The sequence below is a fragment of the Gambusia affinis genome, linkage group LG19 (assembly GCF_019740435.1).
Source record: "Gambusia affinis linkage group LG19, SWU_Gaff_1.0, whole genome shotgun sequence".
Lineage (NCBI taxonomy): Eukaryota > Metazoa > Chordata > Actinopteri > Cyprinodontiformes > Poeciliidae > Gambusia > Gambusia affinis.
This window is the reverse complement of record NC_057886.1, coordinates 13,426,689-13,449,964: the sequence shown is the minus strand read 5'-3', so window position 1 is coordinate 13,449,964 and position 23,276 is coordinate 13,426,689. Positions and strand designations below refer to the sequence as shown.

The following is a 23,276-nucleotide window of genomic DNA, read 5'->3' as shown; positions in this document are numbered from 1 at the left end:
CTACCATGTGGAAAAGACAAAGCAAATTTATTACTTTTCATTTAATAAAACAGGAATCTTTTAAGGACCTGCCACAAGTAAAGGGAAACCTTTTTCTTTGTAGCACCATTTTATTAGGATGCGATGCTAGAAACCATGCTGCATTCACCTTAATTTAATTTCAAGATCAGTTTAAGTATATATTTCTCTTTTAGCGATTAAAGATTTGCAAAGCCTGAAAGAATATTTGAAATGTATTTTAAAAAGTCTAAAACTCAAACTTCACATAATGTTTTATTTATTTAGTCATTGGGAATGTTTTATGTTCCTGGATTCCCCATGTCATGAAAAAGAAAAAGCTAATACTTCTCCTATAACCAATTGCCTATGTTGCAAAAACAAAATTTCCATGTGAGCTCTTCCAGTAAAAAACAAAGTCAGTGGAATATTTCTAGAGGTCACACACACATAACCAAAAACCCCTAAAATATCTGGACAGAATGCAGGGAAATCCTGTTGGACCTTACAACAGTAAGACTATGAGACTATGTCAGAGTTTTTCTAATCTAATGTCTTTAATAACATATGCTGCTGTCTTTCCATTTTCCATTTTTCTGTGTATGTGTTGAATATGTTATAGTCTGATAAATTAGACTTCAGAGGCACAAAACCTCATGAAATGCAGCAAAATTACAGTCTCCAAAGAATGTAATTAAAACCATCAAACATATTTTAAATAAAGCAAAGATAACCCAAATATAAAATTCAATTTTAAGAAAGCAAAAGGATTAATTGAGTACTAAAAACAAACCTGGAACTATGTGAAATACTGTTCCCTAAAGATAATAGTGCTTTTGGGAACAGCAACTTTCATCAAGGGTTTGCAGCAACTGGCAATACCTCTTTATGTTTTCTCTATTTGTGTAGAACGGCATTGCATTTTATTCCATCCGACAATATAGAGGATTCTCTCCTTTTTTTTTTTTTTGGTAGTAGTGTGGAAGAATGCAAGAATTGCTTTTGAGTGGCTATGTTGAAACTTAGATGCTTATGAAGCATCCTTAATAAAAAATCTAAACACAAAGGATAAAAAAATAGCAATTATCTCATTTTGCATAAACTATTTTCTCAAACTTAAGTAACTCTGTATAGCTAAAGAGGCGCGTGTTTTTAAAAGAAAATTAAAGAAGATGGCTGTGATCTATTTTTATCTGATAAAGATCATACATTTCAAATTGTATCAGGAAAAACATCTTTCATTCCTTTCAGATTTGGTAAATTCTCAGCCATTTATGTTGATGAATGAATGTTTGTTGAATGTTTTATGTTTGTAAAACATGAAAAAAAAAAATGGCCGAGATAATGTCATAATGTCAACAAAACATTTAGATCTAGACCAACCTACATTGGGATGACCAGAATATGCTTAATGGTTCTTATAAAGCTTTAGCCATTAGAGTACAACATGTATGTGTATTTAGAAACAACCAGATTGGCATCTGTCATCGTTTTCAACAACCTCAGTGGAGTTACCTTATAAGCTTATAAGTCAATCAGAGATCTAATAAACCGGTGTGTTATTGTCAACACCTCAGCTACACCCCATGTAGCCATTTACAAGATCTAATTATCTGAAGTGATTCCAGTTACTTTTCACCTCTTCTGGGTGTCAGACATTTCTCACTGTGACTCACCATTTCCAAGGCTAAATAACAGCAGCTAAACCATCTCAAAGAGAACTAAGTCAATTTATTCATCACTAACAAGGATCCTCTGAGAATTTTAGCCCAGGAAAAGGAAGTAAACACAAATTCAAGCTAAGATGCACAGAGTATTCTGTCTTTTACAAACAGGTAATCCATTGTTCACTGTGTGTTATGGCAAGCATACATCAATTTTAGTTTGTCCATTGTATTGAAAATATTAATTTTGTTGATAATTGCCTTCGGTATTTATAGATAATCATAGCTAAATTGAAACTATTAATGCACAACACAGTTCTGGATAACAGTAACACCACCCCTACTGTGAAGCACAATGGTGGTAGCCTGATGCTGTTTGGATGTTTTCTGCAGTGGGACCTGGATGACTAGACACTACACAGGATAAGGTGACAGTCGCCAAATATGGAGAGAAAATTCAAGGAAACTTCCTGTAGAATGCTTTAGAACTAAGACTAAGCTGTCTTGCAACACGATAATGACCCAAAGAACAAACCCAATATAACTAAGGAAATGTTTCAGGGAGTCTGTGATGTTTTTGAGTAGCTCAGTCAGAATCTAGAGTTGAGTTCAAATCAGAACCTCTGGAAAGGCCTAGATGGAGTTGTCTACCAAGAGAAGAAAGCTAGAAAATACCACAAAACAAAAGTGTCAGGATTGTACTTTAGAGACATACCCAAGAAACGCTTAGGATGTTATGAAGGCAAGAAGTGTCCCAAGAAATTATTAAGACATGGATGTGAATATTCACGACTCACTGGATTACCAATCTTTTATCAATGGAATAATTACTATATCTTTCTGAGAACTTGCCTTGTCATAATGGGAAACATATAAATTGATGGGGAAAAAAATATTCAGAATTAATTTTAGAACTGTTAAAAAAAAAAAAACGTGATAAAAATGAAGGGGCTTGATTTTGGACACTTGTATGAACCCCGGACAATGAGGCAAAACATTAACAGCAACCATCTTTTCTTCCCTTTTTTATTGTTATTACAGTTTCAATGAGATTCTTTTCAGGTACATAACTTTAGAACGTCCTGTAACATTCATAAGTGGAGTCTTGAAAAGCATGTATGATCGATTCATTGGTGAATTTAAATTGACCAAAGTTTGTGAAGAGTTCTCATTTGGTGCATATTTCTCTGTGTTTTTCCCTTTATGGTGCAACTAGTAAGGAGAACAACTCACATACTGACAATTGGAGACAAAAAAAGTTTAAGAAAAATCAATAAAAGGATCACATTACAGGCAAGCATAAGTTCCTGCTGTACATGAACAGCAAAGAACAAATTTGGGGCTTTTTTTGTCACTTTGCAGGGTTTTAGGATTACAAAGAGTCTGATTTAGTCTTTCTAAGCCAATGGCCTCAGCTTGAGTTTCTCTTGTAAAACGTGAGGACACTTTGAGTTTTCTCATGTGTGAGAGTTTCTGCATGTGCCACACCACAGGTTGCATCAGGCATGTCACTTAACAATTTTCAAGCCCCTTGGTTTTTCTCTTGACATGTGTGCAGGTCACTCGTGTCAGCCAAATTACATAGACAAAATCAGAAAAAGTTATCATTTCAGTGTTCAAAAGGCAGCAACAGAAGACATATAATTATTTTCATGTTAAGCTCTTTCTCGAAAGAATAATTCTGTTACGCAGGTACCTCCAGGAAAAGTGGACTCTTGTTTTTCTTTCAATATAACCATGTTATGTAATGAGTGCTTCCTTCTGCTCATCTTATGTCTTCCAGCTTTGTGTAATGTTAAAAATATGATCCGTTTGATATGTGATTCCATCCCAACAAACAGAATCTTCCCAAAAGCTAAATTAGGTTTAGTTCTATTTTCAGCCTCACTCGACCTCAGAAATTCTGTGATCATGTTTGATTTATTTTGGTGATTTGAAGTTTCTATCAGATAACAGCTTGCAACAGAAGGTCAAATAACGTCTGGGTATAGCTGCGCTAAGTAGAATACCATCCAGTAATGTAGAATACGTGGAACGTTGAAGCAGATGGGCATCAGCAGTAAAAGACCGACCTGGGTGTCACTTATGTCTGCTAAGAACAAGAAACTGAGGCTACAATTTGCACAGGTTCACTAAAATTGGATAATATCACAATGGAAGAATGCTTACTGCCCAGATACGTCTCTGCTTTGTGATGACCAGGTAGGTAGTAATTCAAAACATAGACAACATAAATGCTACCTTGCAGTTTGTTGGTGGTGATTCATTGTTGTGGGTGATATTTTCTTGCTGTATAATTTGGTTCCTTTATAAAAATATATATATATTTTGTTTAAATCACAGCCCACCTCAGCATTGTTTCTGATCATGTCCCCACCTTTGTGACCACAGTGCAACCAAGAGAATAATGAGATCACTAGATCTCAATCAAGAGAACACATTCGAAATATGATGAAATGAAAGATTTGCATTACAGACATGCAGCTGACAAATGTGTACCAGTTTTATCACGGTACCATGTCAGTATGGTTCAAAATCTCAGGCGTTTCAAACACTGTATTGTATCTATGGAGAATTAAGAAAATCTTATATGTAAAATTGGGGTCTAATGTGGTACTTGCAAGATGTGCATACCAGAAATGTATGGCCTGAAATATAGCTCACTCACAGGAGATACTGATGGATGAAGCTGGGTGAAATTGCATTTTGCAATGTGTTTGAATGCATAAAATGGACTGAAATGCGTGTTGCCAACATTTCTCTTTCATGACAAAGTCGTGATATTTCTAGAACATTATTTACATTGATTTGAGGAATAGAACTGGCAATGAAAACCTATAGAAAGAAGCCGTTATCTGATTTCTATTTCCTGAGGTCCACAAAACTGATGAAGCTGTCTTTGTTCCTCATGTTCTCATGTTCATCTTTGTCTTCCTGTGCTTTACTCTCCTCTGCTCCCCCTCTGAGCTTGTCATTTTCTAAACAGTGAAATTCAGAAGAACATATCCTGTACAGTCTGGCAACACACAGAGTCTGAGATTAAGCTCAGAGTATGGAGACTCTTTCAGATCAGCTTCCTTTTTGCTTTTGTTAGTGATGATGTACTCAAACAGGAGCTCAGTCAAAAATAATGTTATCTGTCTTTTGTGCTGACACATGCTTACATCAGTTAGGCTTTGTTGTATCTACGTTTTGAAGCAAAACCTTATGATTTTGCCTCAACATTTTTTCCTGCTCCTTCCTTCCTTGATACTTCAGTGTTTCATTATAAAATTGTGACATTTGTAGTTTGAATAATTTTTAACAAATTGAATTTTTCATAATTCTCATTTTTCTTTAATATCAAATCTTTTATGGTGAATTACATATTGTACATAAATTGCAGCTTGATTGGTTGATGAAGGCATACATTGATTTGACAGAGTTTTAAGTATTTGCTTCAACTGTTGTCAATAAAGACTGTGTCCCCCCAGAGGTCTCAAAGTAAATTGTTTTTTGTCTAACAAAAATTATTCAAACATAAACTGGCCTTTTAGAAACAAGAGTTATGCCTAGATTTGTCTTCAGTGTCACACTGAACCATGAAAGTATTATCTTTATTATTTTCATTTTCCCAGACAGACGTCTCTCCTCTCTGCAGCTATGCCCTCTAAAGTCATTGCTGTTTTATGGTCTTCTGGAATAAAACCACGCATACGTTGCTAAGGGAAGCAGTAATGTGCAAACATGACTGGGTGTATGGTTTTACCAAGTCTCATAGTGAAAGCAGTTTGGTAAAATAAAAGTTAATGAGGCTGGATTTATCTCAGCTGATATCATGTGTAGGGCCAGGAAATTAATTGTAATGTATTTAAATGACAATTTAGACCATAAATGGCTTCATGATTTACCAAGATAATCATTGAATATGAAAGTTTATTAAACCTTTTTTTAGAACAGCTTAGTGTCATGTTGTAGATATAAATTATACTTTGGTAACATTTTAAATGAAGAACCTTCCCTTCCACTTTCATGTAAGTCTGCGCCCTTCACTGACATCATTTTTATTATAACTTATGAAACCCTGCAAAGAGTGTTTTTCCCTTAACAGAATTTTTCTTTTCAATGCATAGTTTAAAAAGTGTCTTGATTGTACTTGCTTGTTTGATTATTGCTGAAAAAGTTTCAGTGTAGCACCATCTGGTTGTCATTTTAAATTAATTAGCTCATTGATTTGTTTTTATCTTTGTATTTTACACTTTATTTAATGATACGCACACAAAAATCTGACAGCCAGAGTTACAGTCTGTAATGGTTTTAAAAAAACAGATCAAAGACTTTTTCTTATGTTCTCTGCTAAACACTTGATGGAGCTATTGGCCCCGTGTTCGTTTTAAGATCATTCAAAGAGCTGCAGAGCCATCTTGTGGACAAAACATGAAAGGACATTTCTGTGGCTCCCGGGACTTTAAAATTAACTTTCTTTTTATGCAAATAACTTTGTTTAACACATGTTTTCGTGAGCAAAAGAAATTTGCCTAAACCACATTTATTTGTAATTCTGCTCTAAATTTAAAGCCTCTATCACACAGCAGTGACTTTGTTTACAGGTGGGACTTTCAGATGAAATCCTCCTCACAGAGTTACTGAATCCTGGCAGACCTTAAGTTTTCTGACTATACACATGTACAGGCATATACATATATAGTGTAAATTGAGTTTTTATTAGCTTTGACATGGTTTCACAACTGCCAGGGGAGAAAACAGTATGAAACACTTGAGTCACAAAGTGAGTGATAAAGTGGGCGTTGTGTATTTGTCATGAGAGATTCTGTTTGGAGTGGGTTGCGATCATAAGAAAGTTTGACTGGGATGAATCAAAATTGGTTTATTTGGTGCTATCAATATAAAAACTGATTTTTTAATAATTTTTTTTAATATCAAGGAATAACTGTGACAACTTCGGGTGGAGCGGCAGTAGAAAGGCAGCAGATATTTAGGGACTGGGTCTGAGGTCATGTTGGCACTCGCGACAGGGAGGTTGCTGCATGTAAAGCGGCAGAGCCTCAGCTGTTGTTATGAACCAAAGGACCTGGTCGAGTGGACAGCTGCAAAGGGCCAAGAAAGCAAAAGTTATTGCTGTGGTGAGCAGTTGTCGTGTGTAGGGTCACTGAGTATTATTATGAGTGAAGGTGCACTCACTGAACATGACTAAGGGCAAAGGAAAATGTTTGTTTCTTGAGGGTGGGGAGGATTACTGGTTTTTTGTTTTGTTTTGCTTTTTGCTTTTTAGCCCTACGTATAAAATTATATCAGTGCTTTTGAAAAAGAGGGGAAAGCTTAAAATCTTTAGAACAGCTTTTATTTAAATTATTGTGAACTCGCACTATATACATAAAATTGAATTTAAGAGAATTGAACACGGTTTTCATCTTTAACACCTTTACTTGCTGGGGTACTTGGATGCATGTGATGGAGCATTGTCCTCCATAAAATAATTGTCTTTTTAAGCATTCAAGCCTTATTCAGCTCAGAATTAGGAAACATGCCTAAAAAGTGACAATATTTTCAAAACATTTGACTAACAATTGTGAACATAGTGTGTCTCTTCCCCCTTTCCAGTGTATTTATTGTTCTTATGAGCAATATCTGTAACAACAAATTATAATGCAATTTTCAGACAGAGATTCCCTATAACCAGTATGTACAACATTTTCTACCTTCAAGCTTAATTAATATAGAATGTCTACCAAAATCTGTGCACTGGTGGTTATTGTTTTAAACACAACTGTGCTGCACATTAAATGAAGAGAGCAACAAAAGAATATTGGGCTTCTTTTAAAAAAATAAATAAATAAAAATAGATTAGTAATAGTTAAATGTTTTAAATGTATTTAGTTAAAAAAGGACATGTGATAAGCATTTACCCATCTTGGATACAGTTTGATAAAATTATATGACTGTGGGCTGTATTTGACAGAGATGGACTGCAGCACACAAATTTTCAGGAATTCCCCAGAACTGTCCTTTCAGAAAGTGGTTTGTGTTGAAGCCAAATCAGGTGCCCTGGGGAACTTTCAGAGGAGAATCAGGGACACAAGAGAGAAAAAAATGAGAACTGAATACAAAATGAGAAGTCAATCATAGACAAGCACCTTTACCTGAAGGTACTCAAAATTTTCACTGTTTAGACCTGCAGACAGAGGGCATCTGTCCAAATCAAAGACAAACTGAATCTTTTGCAATTTGCAATAGCCATTTACCTAACATGTATGTTACTGGACTGTAGGAGGAAGCCACAAAAGATGGACAAAACCCACACATTCACAACGAGTACGCAGTCTCAGCTCAGAATGACTCCAGCTGAGACTTAAATGGAAACCGTCTTGCTTTGAGGTGACAGTGTTTAACCACCACACCACCAAGTTGTCCATCAAGATCACAATTTGATGATTTTTTTTCCGCCACTTATATTCCCTTGATGCAAGGAGGGCGCTTCTACTTCGGGATTCAGAGGGATTTTAGAATCATGGTCTATTGAAAGCTTTTCTGGACTTGTTTCAAGAAGGACTGACGAAACGAGACTAAACATCACAAACCACAGTTGAAAGATCTGCACATGTGCAGACTTTCTCCTCCACTGCTGCTGCCCTGGGATTAGCCCCTTCCTGGGAGACTGGCCACAATCACAAATGTGCAGACATTCAAAAATGCATGAACACGCTCACACTGTATATGTTTGTCAGCTCCAGGGCTATTTGAAAAAGCTTTGAAAAAAATATTTGAAAAGCTAATTGTATTATAATTTTCCAAATATATATATATATATATATATATATATATATATATATATATATATATATATATATATATATATATATATATATATATATATTTAATTTCCCAAGCTATATGTGTTAATGTCTTACCTGCACTAACCTCCTCTTGCAACAATGAGAGCACCTTTTCTCAGGGATATCGCTGCACATGCCAGTAAATGATCTGTTTTATTTAAAAATTCTCCCAAAACAAAAGGCGTTCTATCCTGAAAAAACACAATCAGATCTTGTGACGCTGCTACCTGGCTAGCTGTGCAAGTGAGTTTCTGCATGTGTGTAATTCTTATGCAATCAGAATCTGTTCGCCATATGTGATTTGCTAAAGAGGGCTTAAAAAAGACCAAATTCAGACTCAAACTTAAATGATCAATAAGTTACAAGAAGAAAATCTGACTATAAGTTATGGGGTTTGTTTATGGTGTCTGTCATGTTGGCACATTTATTGCGGTTTTCTTATATTACACTGATGTTTTTGAATGATCAAACTTCATTTCAATGCATTAACAAGACCACTGGTGACTCAATTATTGGTATCCCTGGTAAAAGGGTCATTAACCATTTCTCTTTGCAAAATCTTTGTATCATTCTGTTTCCTGGATTTTCTTATCTGTAGGTCAGGGAATATGTGGTCATTGAAGAAAGTTTACTTTGTAATGAGAACCACACACAACATTGGATTATTATTCTGCTGAAAGACCCACTGACAAATAATTTTTGTTTTCTTGCCAAAGGTCACCACATTTTTATGTAAAACCTTGCAGTATTTCAAATAATCTATGTACTCTAACAAGGTTCCCAAAGTCTCTCAAATTGAAACACACCATCACAGATCTCTGTGTCTAGGAAGATTTATATCATATGGAATTATATCATATGGAGTCAGAAATTAATTCTGTTTAACAGAAAAAATAGAGCACAAATAAGAATTGTGCTACTACGGAAGAGGATTAGGGCCACCGACAAAAAAAAAAGAAGAAAAAAAAAGAATTCTGACTTTAAACTCAGAATTCCAACTTTAATCTCAGAATTCTGACTTTAATCTCGGAATTCTGACTTTAAAGTCAGAAATCTTTTTTTTTTTTTTCGGTGGCCCTAATCCTCTTCCGTAGTGCTTTCCTTTCATGAGTCTATTAAAACTTTTTGTGTTAAAAATAGCTCCAAAGACCCTTCGGTCAGAGAGTCTTGATTCAAACTCATAAAGGAATAAGTTGTTTTGTGACTATAGAGGGATTTCATCACATCCACCACACAGCCTGTCAACCCCAATATCTCCAACAATCTCTTATGTGTTTGTCTCAGAACATTTAAATTGGACAAGACTGTCATCATCAAAATTTCTTTGTTGATTTATTTTACTTTTTGCTTTGTTTTTTTACTTTGTGTTAATAAAGAGTGATGCGGCTTGTCTCCTTGTGACATGTGACTGGAAGTGGCACATACGATGACAACGGGGTGTTTCTTCTTGACTCTTGGCTCAAGAACTGAGGAGAAACTTGTGAAGGAGGCTTTTATCTGTGGTCATGAGGGAGTTCTAGCATCCAACACAGAATACTTTAGAAGTGAGATCTGGACCGCTTACTGAATCTTTTTTCTGGCATGTTTCTCATCAGTACAAAACTAGTGAGCCATTTAATGAACGCTCAGATATGCAAGACTTTCTGTTGGAACTGTTGTTGATTGTTGTCTGTACATTTAGGCAAACCAGGCAAAGTGTATAGACTCGACTACGTATTGTAATAATTTTCACTTCCATTTTGGGATAAAGCAGTGAAACGGGACCTCCTCAAAAATAACCTTTAGAAATCAAGGGGTTAAAACTAATGATGGCTGTTGTTTTGTCCCTGTGTTGCCTTACAACATTTTTGTGGTCAAAACTGTCATTTTGTGACCAAAAATCCACCATTTTCTATTGCGTATAGAGAACAGATTCCTTCTTTCCCTACAGACTTTGCAACACACCAAGCTAAGAATATCATTCTGGAAAGATGCTAGTGTGACTGTAAAATGTAAGCATGCCTTTATCTTTGAGTATCTAATATCTTGCCCTCAAACAGCAAACATATTGTTCTCATTTTCATTCATTCAAATCACCCTAAGCCTCCGGTCGCCCGAATATAGCTGACTGTCCCTATTTGCATAGAGCACCATTTTCTTGGCTTCAGTCAAATCAAACTAGTCTCCAGCTTTATCAGACTGTGATCAGGCACCATTTCTTCTTCTTCTTCTTTAGCGTGAGGGCAGACGTGACCATCAGGCAGGAAGCAGCAGATTTAGGTTGGCAGACCGACACCTGGCAGTCTTTCTTATATTCTGTCTCATTACAACAACAAACTGCAGTCACATCTATTGGAATTTTATGTTATAAGCTAACACAAAGCACCACACAGTTATAAAAGGCAACGTAAAGAAAACATGTACTTCAAAATTTGCTTTGATAAAAGTGTTTGAAAATTCTGCTGTGCCTTTCTATTCTAAAGTCTTTTGTTTGATACCCCCAGATAAATTCCAGTAAAATATTCACCTAATTTGAGTCCCTCTGTGTATAATTCAATTTCATAATAAACACAATATTTTTCTGAAGGCCTCAAACATTAGTGAATTAACAACAAGATCAAGCAGACCAGACTGGTCAGGGTTAGATTGTTAAACAAATATTCCAACCTTGAATTTTATGATCACTACGAATGCCATACCCTTTCATCCAAAATGAAAGAATATTTAATAAATCTGGACCTGATAGGACATGGAGGTCTGTCTTGGATTGAAGGCCTAGTCAGAAATTATTTAATTTGATTAAATAAGCTGTCAAGAGATACATTGTAACTTTGCAGGAGCCACAACTACCCACAGCTCAGGTGGAAGAATCTGTTGCTCAGACAACTATTAGTTATGTACCCCACAAATCTTGTGTTTATAGAAGTATGGCAGGAAGAAAGTGATTGTTGAAAGTCACAAGAACTCTATTTTTTTTGTTTGGTGCAAATGATGTAGAGAACATAGAAAACTATGTGCAAAATGCCATCTATTCATATAAACTGACACTCCACGTCACTCTGATGACACACATTTCTCAATGTAAAACATGGTGGTGGCAGCATTTAATGAATTAAGTTTACAGATTAAAATGAACATGTCACATGTTAACATATAAGTTTTGAATGACAAGGAGTAGTCTGAAGAAAAAAATCTTATATGGTCTACTCCTATGTAGCTGTGGGGAGCTTTTCTTCAGAAATGTGAGTGGTCAGAGTTGATGGGATGATGGATGAAGCTAAATTGCTAAAAGTGCTCTTCAGAAAAACCTGAAGACACTGAAGTGGTGTTTCACATTGACACAGGATGGACCTAAACATGCGGCTGGAGGTGCAATGGAATAATTTTGATAAAAGTATATTCACATGTCAAAATGAGCGTAGGCCAAAGTCCTATAGATCTAAATCTAATCAGCAATTTATGACAAGTCTTGAAAACTGATGATATTGCAAAGAATAATAAGCAAAACAATGTCATCATTCCCTATCCGGTTAAGACATGGTCTAAAGGAATTTTAGCTGAAGATGCGGTTAAAGGTGCAAACTTTTCATATTTTCATTTTTCAAATAAGAAAATGTATTATTTTCATAATTTTGTGGTACTTTTTGTTGATCATAAAATCCTAATAAGAGTACAATGAAGTTTGCAAGTGTAAAGTTAGAAAAATCAGTAAATGACTACTTTTGCAAGGCACGCTACACTTACATTCAGAAAATGCTCATGGTCATTTTCGCAAAGCTGACATTAACTCCCAGATCCTCAGCTTCGTTGAATCTGAATAGGAAGAAAGCAGCAGTGGAGCTGCTTCTTGGATCTTTGATGCTATCCATTTGTAGCACTCAGAAGATGATCATAGTCTCCATAATTCACATCAGGCTTTGCACTTATTCTTTGCAGATGTATGGAGAATAAGTGAATGAATTCAGGAGAGAGTTTTCACCGTGTCTCCAAAGAGAGAAACCTGTTAGGGAGTAAATAATGCTTCTCTAAAGCCATAGTGTGAGCCGTTGCTCCCCCAGTCGAGACTGCGATAAGCTGTAAAGAAGGTGGTGTAAAAGCCCTTTCACTCACTTGCTTTTTCAGGTCTTCTCACAACACACCTACCTTCTGGCCCCATATTGTTTTTTCTCCCTGACAATAGATTCAGTTACATAATGAATCCCATCCATATCAAAGACTAACCCCAGGACAGACTGGCCGGGTTCCAAGCCCCCTCAGAACGGGCCAAAACCGCATGGGAGAACAAACTCTTCCTTATTTTTTCCTCTTCCTCTGCTCTTTGTCATACCACAAACGCTATCAAGAGTGAGAGGATAGCCATGTGTTGCTGATCAAGTGCATATTAGATAAATATTGCAATGGTCACCTAATATGTTGCGGTGTACTTTCTAGTTTTAGAATGACTGTTAAGGAAAAAAAAAAAACGGAGCATCCCAGACTAAAATGCATTCCTCATGGAAGGCCTTGAGAAAACGACCATCTCTTGGGGGGGTTTGTGCTCTAGGAGGGTAAATGGGTTTTGATGGTCTCTGCTGTTGTGTCTGAATCACCATGTTGTGCTGGGCAACAAGATTTGGTGCTCCCACAGAGTGCACTCACACATGGCTCCGCCAGCACTGAGCAACATTTTAAAACTCTGGGCCTGCTGTCCCTGCTGCACTTTCTGCCAAACAGCTCTGCAAAAAACAAAAGAAACAACGAAAGAAAGAAAGAAAGAAAGAAAGAAAGAAAGAAAGAGGGAAAAAAAAACCTTAGCATTTTCTTCACTTACTACCTGAGTCTTTCCAATCTTCTATAAGTTTCAGTTCGATGTCTTTTTTTCTTTTTCCTCTTTACAAATGTGGATGTCTTTTTGTGTCACTCATCGCCTTTTCCTGGCTTTGTCTGAAATCTTTGCGCATGAAAATTTTGAAGCAAATGTGCCTCCCACACTTGAAATTCCAGGATTTTGCAGGACTCCACAGGCTGCTGCCTCTCTCTCTCTGTGTCTTTATCACTGGTAACATGTGAGTGTGTGAGTGTTAGGGCTGTGGGGCAGGACAACAATGTGAGTGTGTGCAGGGGGAAATAATAATATGCTAATTCATTGCCCTTAATTGCATAGAGAGAGCAGAGAGATTCCATACTTGACATAACTGCTTTGAATCGCTCACTGTGTGTTGGTCGGCATCAAGTGTTCACTTGTATTGTTTTATATTAAAGATCTAAATCGCAACTTTTTTTTTAATCACAATTATTAAGTATTATTTGAGTCTGGAAACAAGCTACTGAAAAAATGGAAGCTGAGCCCTTTGAAATATATTTTTTTCCAGTTTTATCTATCAATATTTTTTCACATTTCTTATCTTGCATGGGAAATAGGTAAAACCTAGATTTGAACGTGAGGAAATAAAGTGGTTTGTTGAAGATTAAATCTGGTCATTTAACTGAAACATGTCTCCTTCCCTCCCTCTCTCTCCTTTTATAAATATACATATTTAGTGAGGATCAATTTGCCATCTCCCAATAATATTTCAGTGTTCTCTATGAGTTCCACCAGGTATGAGGGAGAAAACCACTTTTTTCAGCAAAACAAGTGTCAAATAATATAAATAATTCAACAACCAAATATCAGTAGTTTAATAAATGTAAAAAAAAAAGATAAACTAAAAATAAGTAAAAAGAAAAAGTGTAACCACAAATTTGTGAATTGAAGTGTTTAAAATTTATGTTTTTTGTTTGCAATAAAGAATAAAGAATAAGAATAAAGAATTTCTTAGCTGTTTCACATTAGATTAAAAACACTTTTTAGAAATTAGTTGACGCGATAACAGAAATTCAAATTCACTTTTTATTAACTCCACAGGCCTACATTGGATTGCTGCAACAGAACAGCCTTGCAGAATGTTTGGTGTTATCCTGTTACAAAATAGAAGTTCAAAACAAGCAAACGTATCTTCCAATAAACTAAAGTGTCCTAAACTGCTTTAAATTGGGAGAGAAACGAGTTGAAAATGGATTAGATCAACTCGCTTTAAATGAAGATGCACAAAGTACACGATCATGGAATGCTGCCACAGTTCAACAAAAGCAAAAAAGCTGTGACAATGAAAACACAGTCTCAGTTACTAATCAACAAGTCTTAAAGCTGTGGAAATAAGATGAGCAGCTATGCTGCCACCCCATTCACGATCAAGACGTGCCAAGAAAAGTGAAAAGGAGAGAACGAATAAAAAAACAAAGTGAAAGACTGTGGACAACTGTTCAGGGAGCTGAAAATGACCAGATGTCAAAGTGTTATTTTTTATCAACTTTCTCCTAATAATTTTAAGAACACTGCACCTGTGCTGAGTAAATTCTCTTGTAATAATTTTACGCCACTTAAAGACTAACTGTAGTATTTATTTATTTGAGTAATGTTTCATGGTTGTTATATTTTTACAGCAATTAAAATGTGTGACAGTCACCAAAGGCATAGCGGTTAATGTCAGTGTGAGTAGAGCTGACCTCAGGCAACTGGCATAAAAAGAGCATTTGGTTTTACTCTGTATGGTCTCACCAATGCATCAGCAGCTACAACTGATTTAACTGTCAATCTGAAACTTTCAGAATTCGAAACTTATTTTAAGTCACTTATGCATGCTGGGTTCTTTTTGTCTGTCTGTCTTTCATACCATAACTACAAGTAAGTAGATCAGTGACTAATAGGTCTTTTTTTTGTGCTTGGAAAAGTAAACCTATCATTCCTGAATTTCTAACACGTCTATAATAATTGCGATGAGCTTATCTGGAAGTAAGTTCCTAACCGAAATTGTGCTTAAGGCCTTTACCCTCTTGCTTAGAGAGTCTATGAAATCTATAATATGATTATGTTTTTCCATCATTAAAATGTTAAAACAAAAGAAGCATTTTAATATTTTCTTATTTTCTGCAATTCCTCCCATCTGGCATGCAATAGGTGCAAACAGATTGAGAAATGTTTGTAAATGCTTACTGAACAAGCTTTTATTTCTTTTTTACTAAGCAACATAGATAGCACTTCTAGGATGGTTGTTTTTCTTTTAAACCTGGTTTAAGATTTTGAAGTGTGATGCTGAGAGTTTTAAAATGTTGCCGTTCTTAATCATTCCTGATTTGCAAATAAATGCGTAAATCCTTAACGCGCCAACAAATGCCAACTTTCTAGAAATTTCAAGCAAAATAATGTTGGCATTAGTTGCACCAGATGTGCTAAAATAAGAAGCATTTCTCTTTTTTTTTTTTTTTTTTTTTTTTGCAACATTCATTTCAAGTAGTGAACCAGTATCAATTCGGATTTTGGTCTGTATCACTATGTTTTGCTTGACCTGGTCATAACGGCGTTATTTTGGAAACATCAATTCAGAAATCCTACATTTTATGAGTGGAACAGAGAGACAAGAGGAATAACTTTGAGGAAGTTGTTCGCTTGAGCAGAGCTGCTAAAATGTAGTCCTACGTGTTTACTTTGCATGTGAAGCGAGATGTTGTTGCAAACAGAAGGGTCAGGGGGATTTCTGCTGCAAATAAGCAACAGTTGCAAATTTAAAAGTAAAATCACCTGGAATAATATATACCACGATCTGATTACCGCCATAAATTATGGTGGACACACACAATGTTTAGCAGAGTACTTATACCTCAAACCTTCCCATGTAGTCATGTTACAACCTTGAACTTCAATGTATTTCATTGAAATTTTATGTGATAAACCAACAGAAAGTAGCCCACAGTTATGGAGAGATTTGCCGAAAATCTAATGCAAACATGAACGTGTGGCAGACAACTAATATTGCTTGTTGCGCTGACAAAATAATGGCTGGATCATTTTGTGCTGGTAATTCTGGAGGAAAACCTACCTGAGACTGCACTGGAAGTCCAGACCTCAGCAGAACAACAGCTTGAAATGTACAAGTAAAACTACAATGGAACAGTTTGGAATACTCTTGTATTAGATTGGCTTAGTCAGAATCTATCAGATATGAACAAGTAAGAACCTTCTATTTTTTTTACAGAAAGATTTAGTAAAACGTTCTGTTTCTATATTTGCATAACTGCAATTGCAATGGAAGGTGTTTCTGCAATGCATTGACTTTTTTGCTTCAGAAGCTCTGTATAATTGTCCAGCATTTTCCTAATTATGTTCACCTCTGCGTGAATGTGGTATAATGTCTGTCACAGTAAACCACAGTTAAATATGTCAAATTCTGTAATATCACCAAATCTGAACAATTTCTGTGGGTATGAATACTTTTTCAGGGAGCTGTACTGTGCAAGCACTATTAAGATACATTCGTACCCGAGAAACAGCTTTGTTTTTCATTTACTGTCACACAAACAAGACAATGAGAAACTGGCCAAGTGAAGTCTCGGCGAACATTCAGGAAACTCCTTTTTTGTTTTTGTCGAGAGGAATAGAGCCATGCAGCTTCAGCGGCAGGCCATAACTGTGCATTATGTCCACTTCATTTCCCTTGCAAATCAGCCTCACATTCTTGGGGTTTTCACAGTTCCCAGATCCCTCCCTTTTCACCAAAACATGCCCTGAGTCAGTCAGGCTCATTAGGAAGGGATGAGACTATTACCAGGTTTGCTGTCCCCATCCTGACAATGCTGAAGTGGTCGGATGGGCGAAAGCAGCAGCTTAACTGGGTCCACCCTGCCACTCCATCATGTTTAAGTGGGCAAAAGACCACAACTCGACTTCCAGTGACGCCCCGTCTTTCCCATCATCTTTATTTGACAGCTGGAATGTTGCAGAGTCTCAACTACCCAAAATGTAAAAAAAAAAAAAAAAGAAAAAAAAGAAAAAATTAAATTAAATTCATATTCTATGCCATTGCAATGTTTTGTGTGAGTGATTTTACACCACGAGCTTGAAATATAACTGAGACAAAAAGATTTGTTTAATTCATAGAATGTGCAGCCATTTGTTCAATTGTCTGCGGTAGTTTATCTTGCAGTAAAGCTCTCCAATGCAGTTCATTCCTACCTATTTCAAGAGTCTCAATCAGAAACTGTGGATTTGTTCCAAGGAAACAGGACCCAAGCACCCTGAAGAGCCTTTTTGCCTCACTTTTATTCACTCCTCTTCTTTCTCAAGAGTTCCTCCTGAAAGTATTTGGCAAACACTTGTGAAAAAAAAAGAGTTTGAGGGAAGAAAAACAACAAGTCGTTCTTGAGCCACCCACATCCCATCTGCTGTGGTATTATCTTCTTTTATTATCTTCAGATTATGTGCGCTGATATTATTTCAGCTATTTAGTCCGGTGGTCATTGCGGTTGTTCTTATTGTTGTTTTTTTTTTTTTTTTTTTGTTTGTTTGTGGAGTGCTGCAATATGAGGGGGGGGAGGGGATATTCTCCTCCTAGTGCATCTAATCATCCATTCAGGACCCTCTTAACGGCTTGTCAGTTCCCCTTGCCTTTCCATTTTCTGTCCAATTAATTCCTTTCTAGCTCTCCGGATAAAGGGACACAATAGGGCCCCATCCACAGCATAATGGATCATTAAAATTCAGCAGCGCGGCCCTGGCACTTGGCATCGCCCTTGGACTGGTTAGGGACGGTGGCTTGGCATGCCAGGCCAGAGCCAACTCTGGACCAAAGGAGACAGGATCTCTTCTCATTCCTTTTATGCTGGTTGTTTAATGAATAAATCTAAAGTTGACAGCTTTGATAGATATGTTGCTATGCTTTTGCAGAATGCCAGTAATAAGATATCTAAAGATTAAGAGAAAAGAACGAAAAATTAATATAGTTATTCATAGGATTCTTGTTTTTTTTCTGAATTTCCTGAGGAAAAAACACCAGCAAATCTTTTTAATAAATCCGTTTTGTGTAAAGTCTCACTAATTTCAAAGTTATACATAGAAATGAATACGAACCAACCAGCACAAAGGGAAACCCACAATTAAATTATTTCTTCTATTATTATAGTTTTTCACAATCGCTTCCAAATGTATTTGAGCACAAAATAAGTACCAAGATGGAATAAGATGAGTTGTAGATGAAAAGAAGAAGATCGAAAACAAACATCGAGAAAAAGTATTATTTATTTTTTTGAAAAAAAAAAAACGGCCAGCGGAAGGGTTAGATGTGCATGTGTGTGTGAAACTTGTTAATAGAACAATCCTTTTCACAGCCTTTTTTTTTTTTTCAAAATCATACACCAAAATGATATACAAAAAAATGCAGTTCTGCTCTATTTTAATTCTGCAAACTGATGCCTTAGGGAATTATATCAAATTAAGGACGGAGATTAAAAGCGAGTCTCTTGAGTGGATGGTTTGTTAGTTAAAAATTCAATTTAATTCCAAAATACTGACAATTAGCATTAGAAGGCACAAACACATTTTTATGCAGCAGTGAGACGGCTTTCAATGGTTTATAAAATAAATATTTTAAAAACAGTCACGCTTAACATCACTTTCAGTAAAGTAAAAAGAAAAGAAAAGATGTTTTCTGTCTCATTTGGTGTGTATTATGATTATGTCATGGGATACGTATTCAGTCCCCTAAGAAAATGAACTCACACATTCATCTGCACATTATCTCTCCCAACACACGGATGCATGTTTGCTCACGTATCCTCGCGTTGCCCAGGGACATGTACAGGAGGTCCAGCTGACGTGTCACTCAGCGTGTGGTGTTGTTTTACCCCATTTCCTTTAAGCCCACAACATGACTAATCGCGATTTGCCAAGCGTAGATTTCAGACACCTGTTCTGAGTCTTGCGCCAGAGTCTGTTGGTCCTGTCTGTTTGCTCCCAAACTCGGAATGGAGATCCTTCTGGAAATTCAACGGAATATCAAATGGACGGTGCTTTACTTCATTTACCTCCTTTTCATCAAGTCAGTAAAACTGTACGCTAAATAACAAAAAAAAAAGAACCCACATGTAGCATGTGTTTACCTATTCAAAAACAAAAATCCAATAATGCATCAACATAAATACATATAAGACTTTTTATGCAAAAATGACACAAAATTCCGATGAGCCTTTTTTTTCCTTTCAGGCTGAATCACTGATGCAAATAGTGTGCTGCGATATGTAGCTTCAGCCATTCATGTAAATTTTACTGCAGCTTCAACATATCTGGTCCTCTGCGCACTGTTAGCCAAACTTTTTAATTGCTGCAGAATTCTGCTGCAGAACTCTGCAGCCAGTCTGCACCTTCACCTTAACAGTGCACTTTTGCAACTTGAAACTGAAAAAGGACAGAGATGTACAAGATGTCAGCTTAAGTAACGTGTCCTCACGGAGGAGTTTGGCTCTCTAATGACACACGCAAGTTCTCTTTGTGTAAAAACTCTGTACAAGTGTGTTTGTTTGATTTTTTTTTTGTTTGTTTCTTTTTTCATCTCAACAATAGAACTTTGTATAAAATCAGCAGGCACTTTTTCTTTTGTTTGTTTCACGTTCACACGGTCGGAGGTGGCCCTACAGGCCCCTTCATACAGCTCTTCGCCTTTGCCTTATGTCCTTCATTAGTAGTGCATCAAACTGAATGAGTCTCTGGTGCAAACAGACCGTTTCTGGTCCCCTTTAAGGTCGAGACAGAGTGGTGTAGACGGGCTGGTCCCAACTGGGGGCAGTGGGACTGTGGGCCGGAGCCATGGATAGACTATTCAGGATCGGGCTGCTGTAGGGCCGCCTAGATGAGTGGAAGTAGGGGTACTGATAGAGGCTGGAGGGGTAGCCAGAGTAAGGACTGTAATAGTTAGAGCTCTGCAGGTCGGTATAGTCACACTGGGAGCTGGAGAAAGACGCAGCACCCGAGGCGGCTGAAGTGGCCGAGGTGACGCAGGCTTGGCTGCTGTAGGAGCTGTAATCAGAGTGCGACGGCGACCCATGGGAGTGCTCACTGTAGTGGCTGGGGCTCAGCTGCTCTGTTTTTATGTGGAGGCGGTGCTGGCCGACCTCGCCGGCGGGGGGAGAAGTGGAGGACATGCCGCACTTTCGGCTCCAGGATGAAATACCACTGCCGTACGAGGAAGCGTAGGAGCTGCCGGGGACTGGAACCGGCCCATGACTGTGATCTGAGGATAAGGCAGCGGAGCCCGACGCGGGGCCATTCAGCGGGAGGTACTGGTCAAACTCATGAACATCAAAGGTCTCCATGTTGCTGATGACATCAGTGCTCAGCTCGTTGATGTCCACATTGCTGAAGTCAATATTCTGCCTGCTGCTGTCGGCAAGGCGGCGGCCTTCATGCTTCAGGTCCTGCTTAACTCCATGGTGGAGCTCTGTTTTGGGGGTGGTGGGTGGTGTAGGTGGTCCATGAGGCTGCCCTGAAAAGAAATGTCAGAATAAAATGTTAAGATCACTTAAAACACAAAACTAACTATGACCCCTAAAAAGTAATAGCCCTGTTTGCAGTCTTGGTTACATACCTGCATGTTCAGGGTGGTGGTGTCCATCAGGCATTCCTGCCAGCCCCCCCATCCCTGGCTCAGCTTTGTACATGTGATGTGCCAACTCTGCCCCTGAATCTGAGTCGCTCTGCCCTGGTTTCACATTCTTCCGTCGCCGTGGCTGGTACTTATAGTCTGGATGATCTTTTTTGTGCTGAACCCTCAGTCGCTCTGCTTCATCTACGAAGGGCCTCTTCTCACTTTCAGAAAGCAGGCTGATATGAAAAATATAGAAGAAAAAATAGTGTTTAAATTTCATGAGCAAACTACAAAAAAAAAAGATTGATTAAGCTATATTTGAATTTAAAAGTTTGTTTTGAGTGTATGTGCTGCCATAACTATAGTTTTCTTTAAATAATTTTCCAAATTTTATCTCCCCAAACTTTTACATTTACATTGTGACTTCATATTTGAAGCTATATTATCAGTTACTGCTTTGGTGATTATCTTATTCAAAGCTGGGTTATATTTTATTTTACTGCATATATATCCTAGTAATTAAATGTTTCTTACCGCCAGAGTTTTCCCAGTGTCTTGCTCAGCTCAGCATTGTGCAGATGTGGGTACTGATCAGCCAGCTTCCTGCGGGCCGCCTGTGCCCACACCATGAACGCATTCATGGGTCTCTTGACGTGCGGTTTGTTCTTCAGAGATCCGTTCCCTCGTACTGGCATCGGGACCAGGGACCAATCGTATCCCTTAAGGACCTGCGAGACCGCGTCCCGTATGCAGGCTGGGAAGCGCTCATCGTCCTCGGAGTCCAGCTTCTTTCCCAAACCGCTGAGCAGGGATCCGTGACCGTCGGAGCCCGTAGGCGAGGACGGCGCGTCGGAGTCGGACTCGTCCTGAGACATGGAGCTGTTTGTCCCTGATGGACTGCACGGCTGGTCGTTGAGAGACTTTTCGTGCTCCTCTGTCATTTTTAACATAATGCAATCAGTCCAGCACAGATGAAAATCCCAAACTGTGTTAGAAATGAAAAAGAGAATGGACCCCGCAGCAAAAGTTCCGCTGCGCCTTTTACGCACGGTTTGCCCTGGTTAAATTCCTTTAACTGTTTCAGTCACCTGGAGCTCCGATTTGTTTGTCTTGTTTGTCTTAAGCTGCCATTGGGGGTGCGGTCGTCAAAGTTGCTGCTCACAATATGAAACGAGGAGCTACATGTTACTGCAACTTGACTCGGACTTTTAAATCGTTCAGCCCTCCTTCCGCCTGGGATTGGCTCGAGCAAATCAGCACCGTCTCCTCATTGGTTGTGGGAATTGTGTGGGCATCATTATCATATTTTGTTTTGTTATTTCCTCATAACTGCATGAACTATGATATTCTCTGCTGCATCGATATTACAATATTCATATATATATATATATATATATATATATATATATATATATATATATATATATATATATATATATATATATATATATATATATATATATATATATATATATATATATATATATATATATATATATATATATATATATATATATATTTCTAAACGGTTTTTGTCATTGATAATAAAAGTATCAATGACAAAAACTCCCCTTCATACTAAATATGAAGGGGAGATTCACAACTTTCAATGTTGTAATATATTCTTGGACATCTGGCTGAGACATGTCTCAACAAGATCTAGAGAAACTCATCCATGCATTTATCTTCAGTCACATTGATTATTGCAAGTGTCTTCACAGGTCTGTCCAGCAAATCAATCAAACAGCTGCAGCTGATCCAGAATGCTGCTGCTTGCGTTCTCACTAAAACCAGGAAGATAGAGCTCATAACACCAGTTTTAAAATCCCTACACTGACTCCCTGTAGTTCAAAGAATAGACTTTAAAATACTGTTGTTGGTTTATAAATCACTGAATGGTTTAGCACCACAATACATTAAAGATCTGTTGTTGTATCAACCTTCCAGACTTCTCAGGTCTTCTGGTTCTGGTCTGCTCTGCATCCCCAGAACTAGAACCAAACCAGGAGAAGTGGCATTTAGCATCTATGCACCACAAATCTGGAACAAACATCCAGAAAACTGTAAAACAACCAAAACGCTGACTTCCTTTAAATCTTGATTAAAAACCCACTTGTTTAGAGTTGTATTTGAAACATAATCAATTGCAGATTTATTGACGGAATCTGACTTGATGTTGTGTTTTTATTGTTGATTCTATGTTGCATTGTGTTTTTGTGTTTGATTTGATGTAAAGCACTTTGAATTGCCTTGCTGCTGAAATGTGCTATACAAATAAAATTTGATTGATTTGATTGATGTATATTGGATTCTACACTGTAAAATCTTTCCTTGGAGGATGCAAAATTTTGGTTACTTAAATCACATACTAA

At 37.3% G+C, this 23,276-nt stretch overlaps 1 protein-coding gene across 1 annotated transcript; it reads right to left on the bottom strand.

Moving 5' to 3' along the window:
- Positions 1-17,634: 17,634 nt before the first annotated feature.
- Positions 17,635-22,090, bottom strand: LOC122821785 (transcription factor Sox-8). Its single transcript, XM_044099994.1, has 3 exons — positions 21,439-22,090; positions 20,905-21,140; positions 17,635-20,802 (listed from the first exon to the last, which is right to left on the bottom strand). Exons 1-3 carry the CDS (start codon positions 21,852-21,854, stop codon positions 20,057-20,059), a joined length of 1,398 nt encoding a protein of 465 aa, XP_043955929.1. The 5' UTR covers positions 21,855-22,090; the 3' UTR covers positions 17,635-20,056.
- Between the last annotated feature and the right edge of the window lie 1,186 nt (positions 22,091-23,276).

Coding starts and splice junctions, on each gene's coding strand:
- LOC122821785 (XM_044099994.1), bottom strand. CDS start 21,854: ATGTTAAAAATGACAGAGGAGCACGAAAAGTCTCTCAACGACCAGCCG. Junction 21,141..21,438: donor ACACTGGGAAAACTCTGGCG/GTAAGAAACATT, acceptor TTTTCATATCAG/CCTGCTTTCTGAAAGTGAGA. Junction 20,803..20,904: donor CCACCACCCTGAACATGCAG/GTATGTAACCAA, acceptor ATTTCTTTTCAG/GGCAGCCTCATGGACCACCT.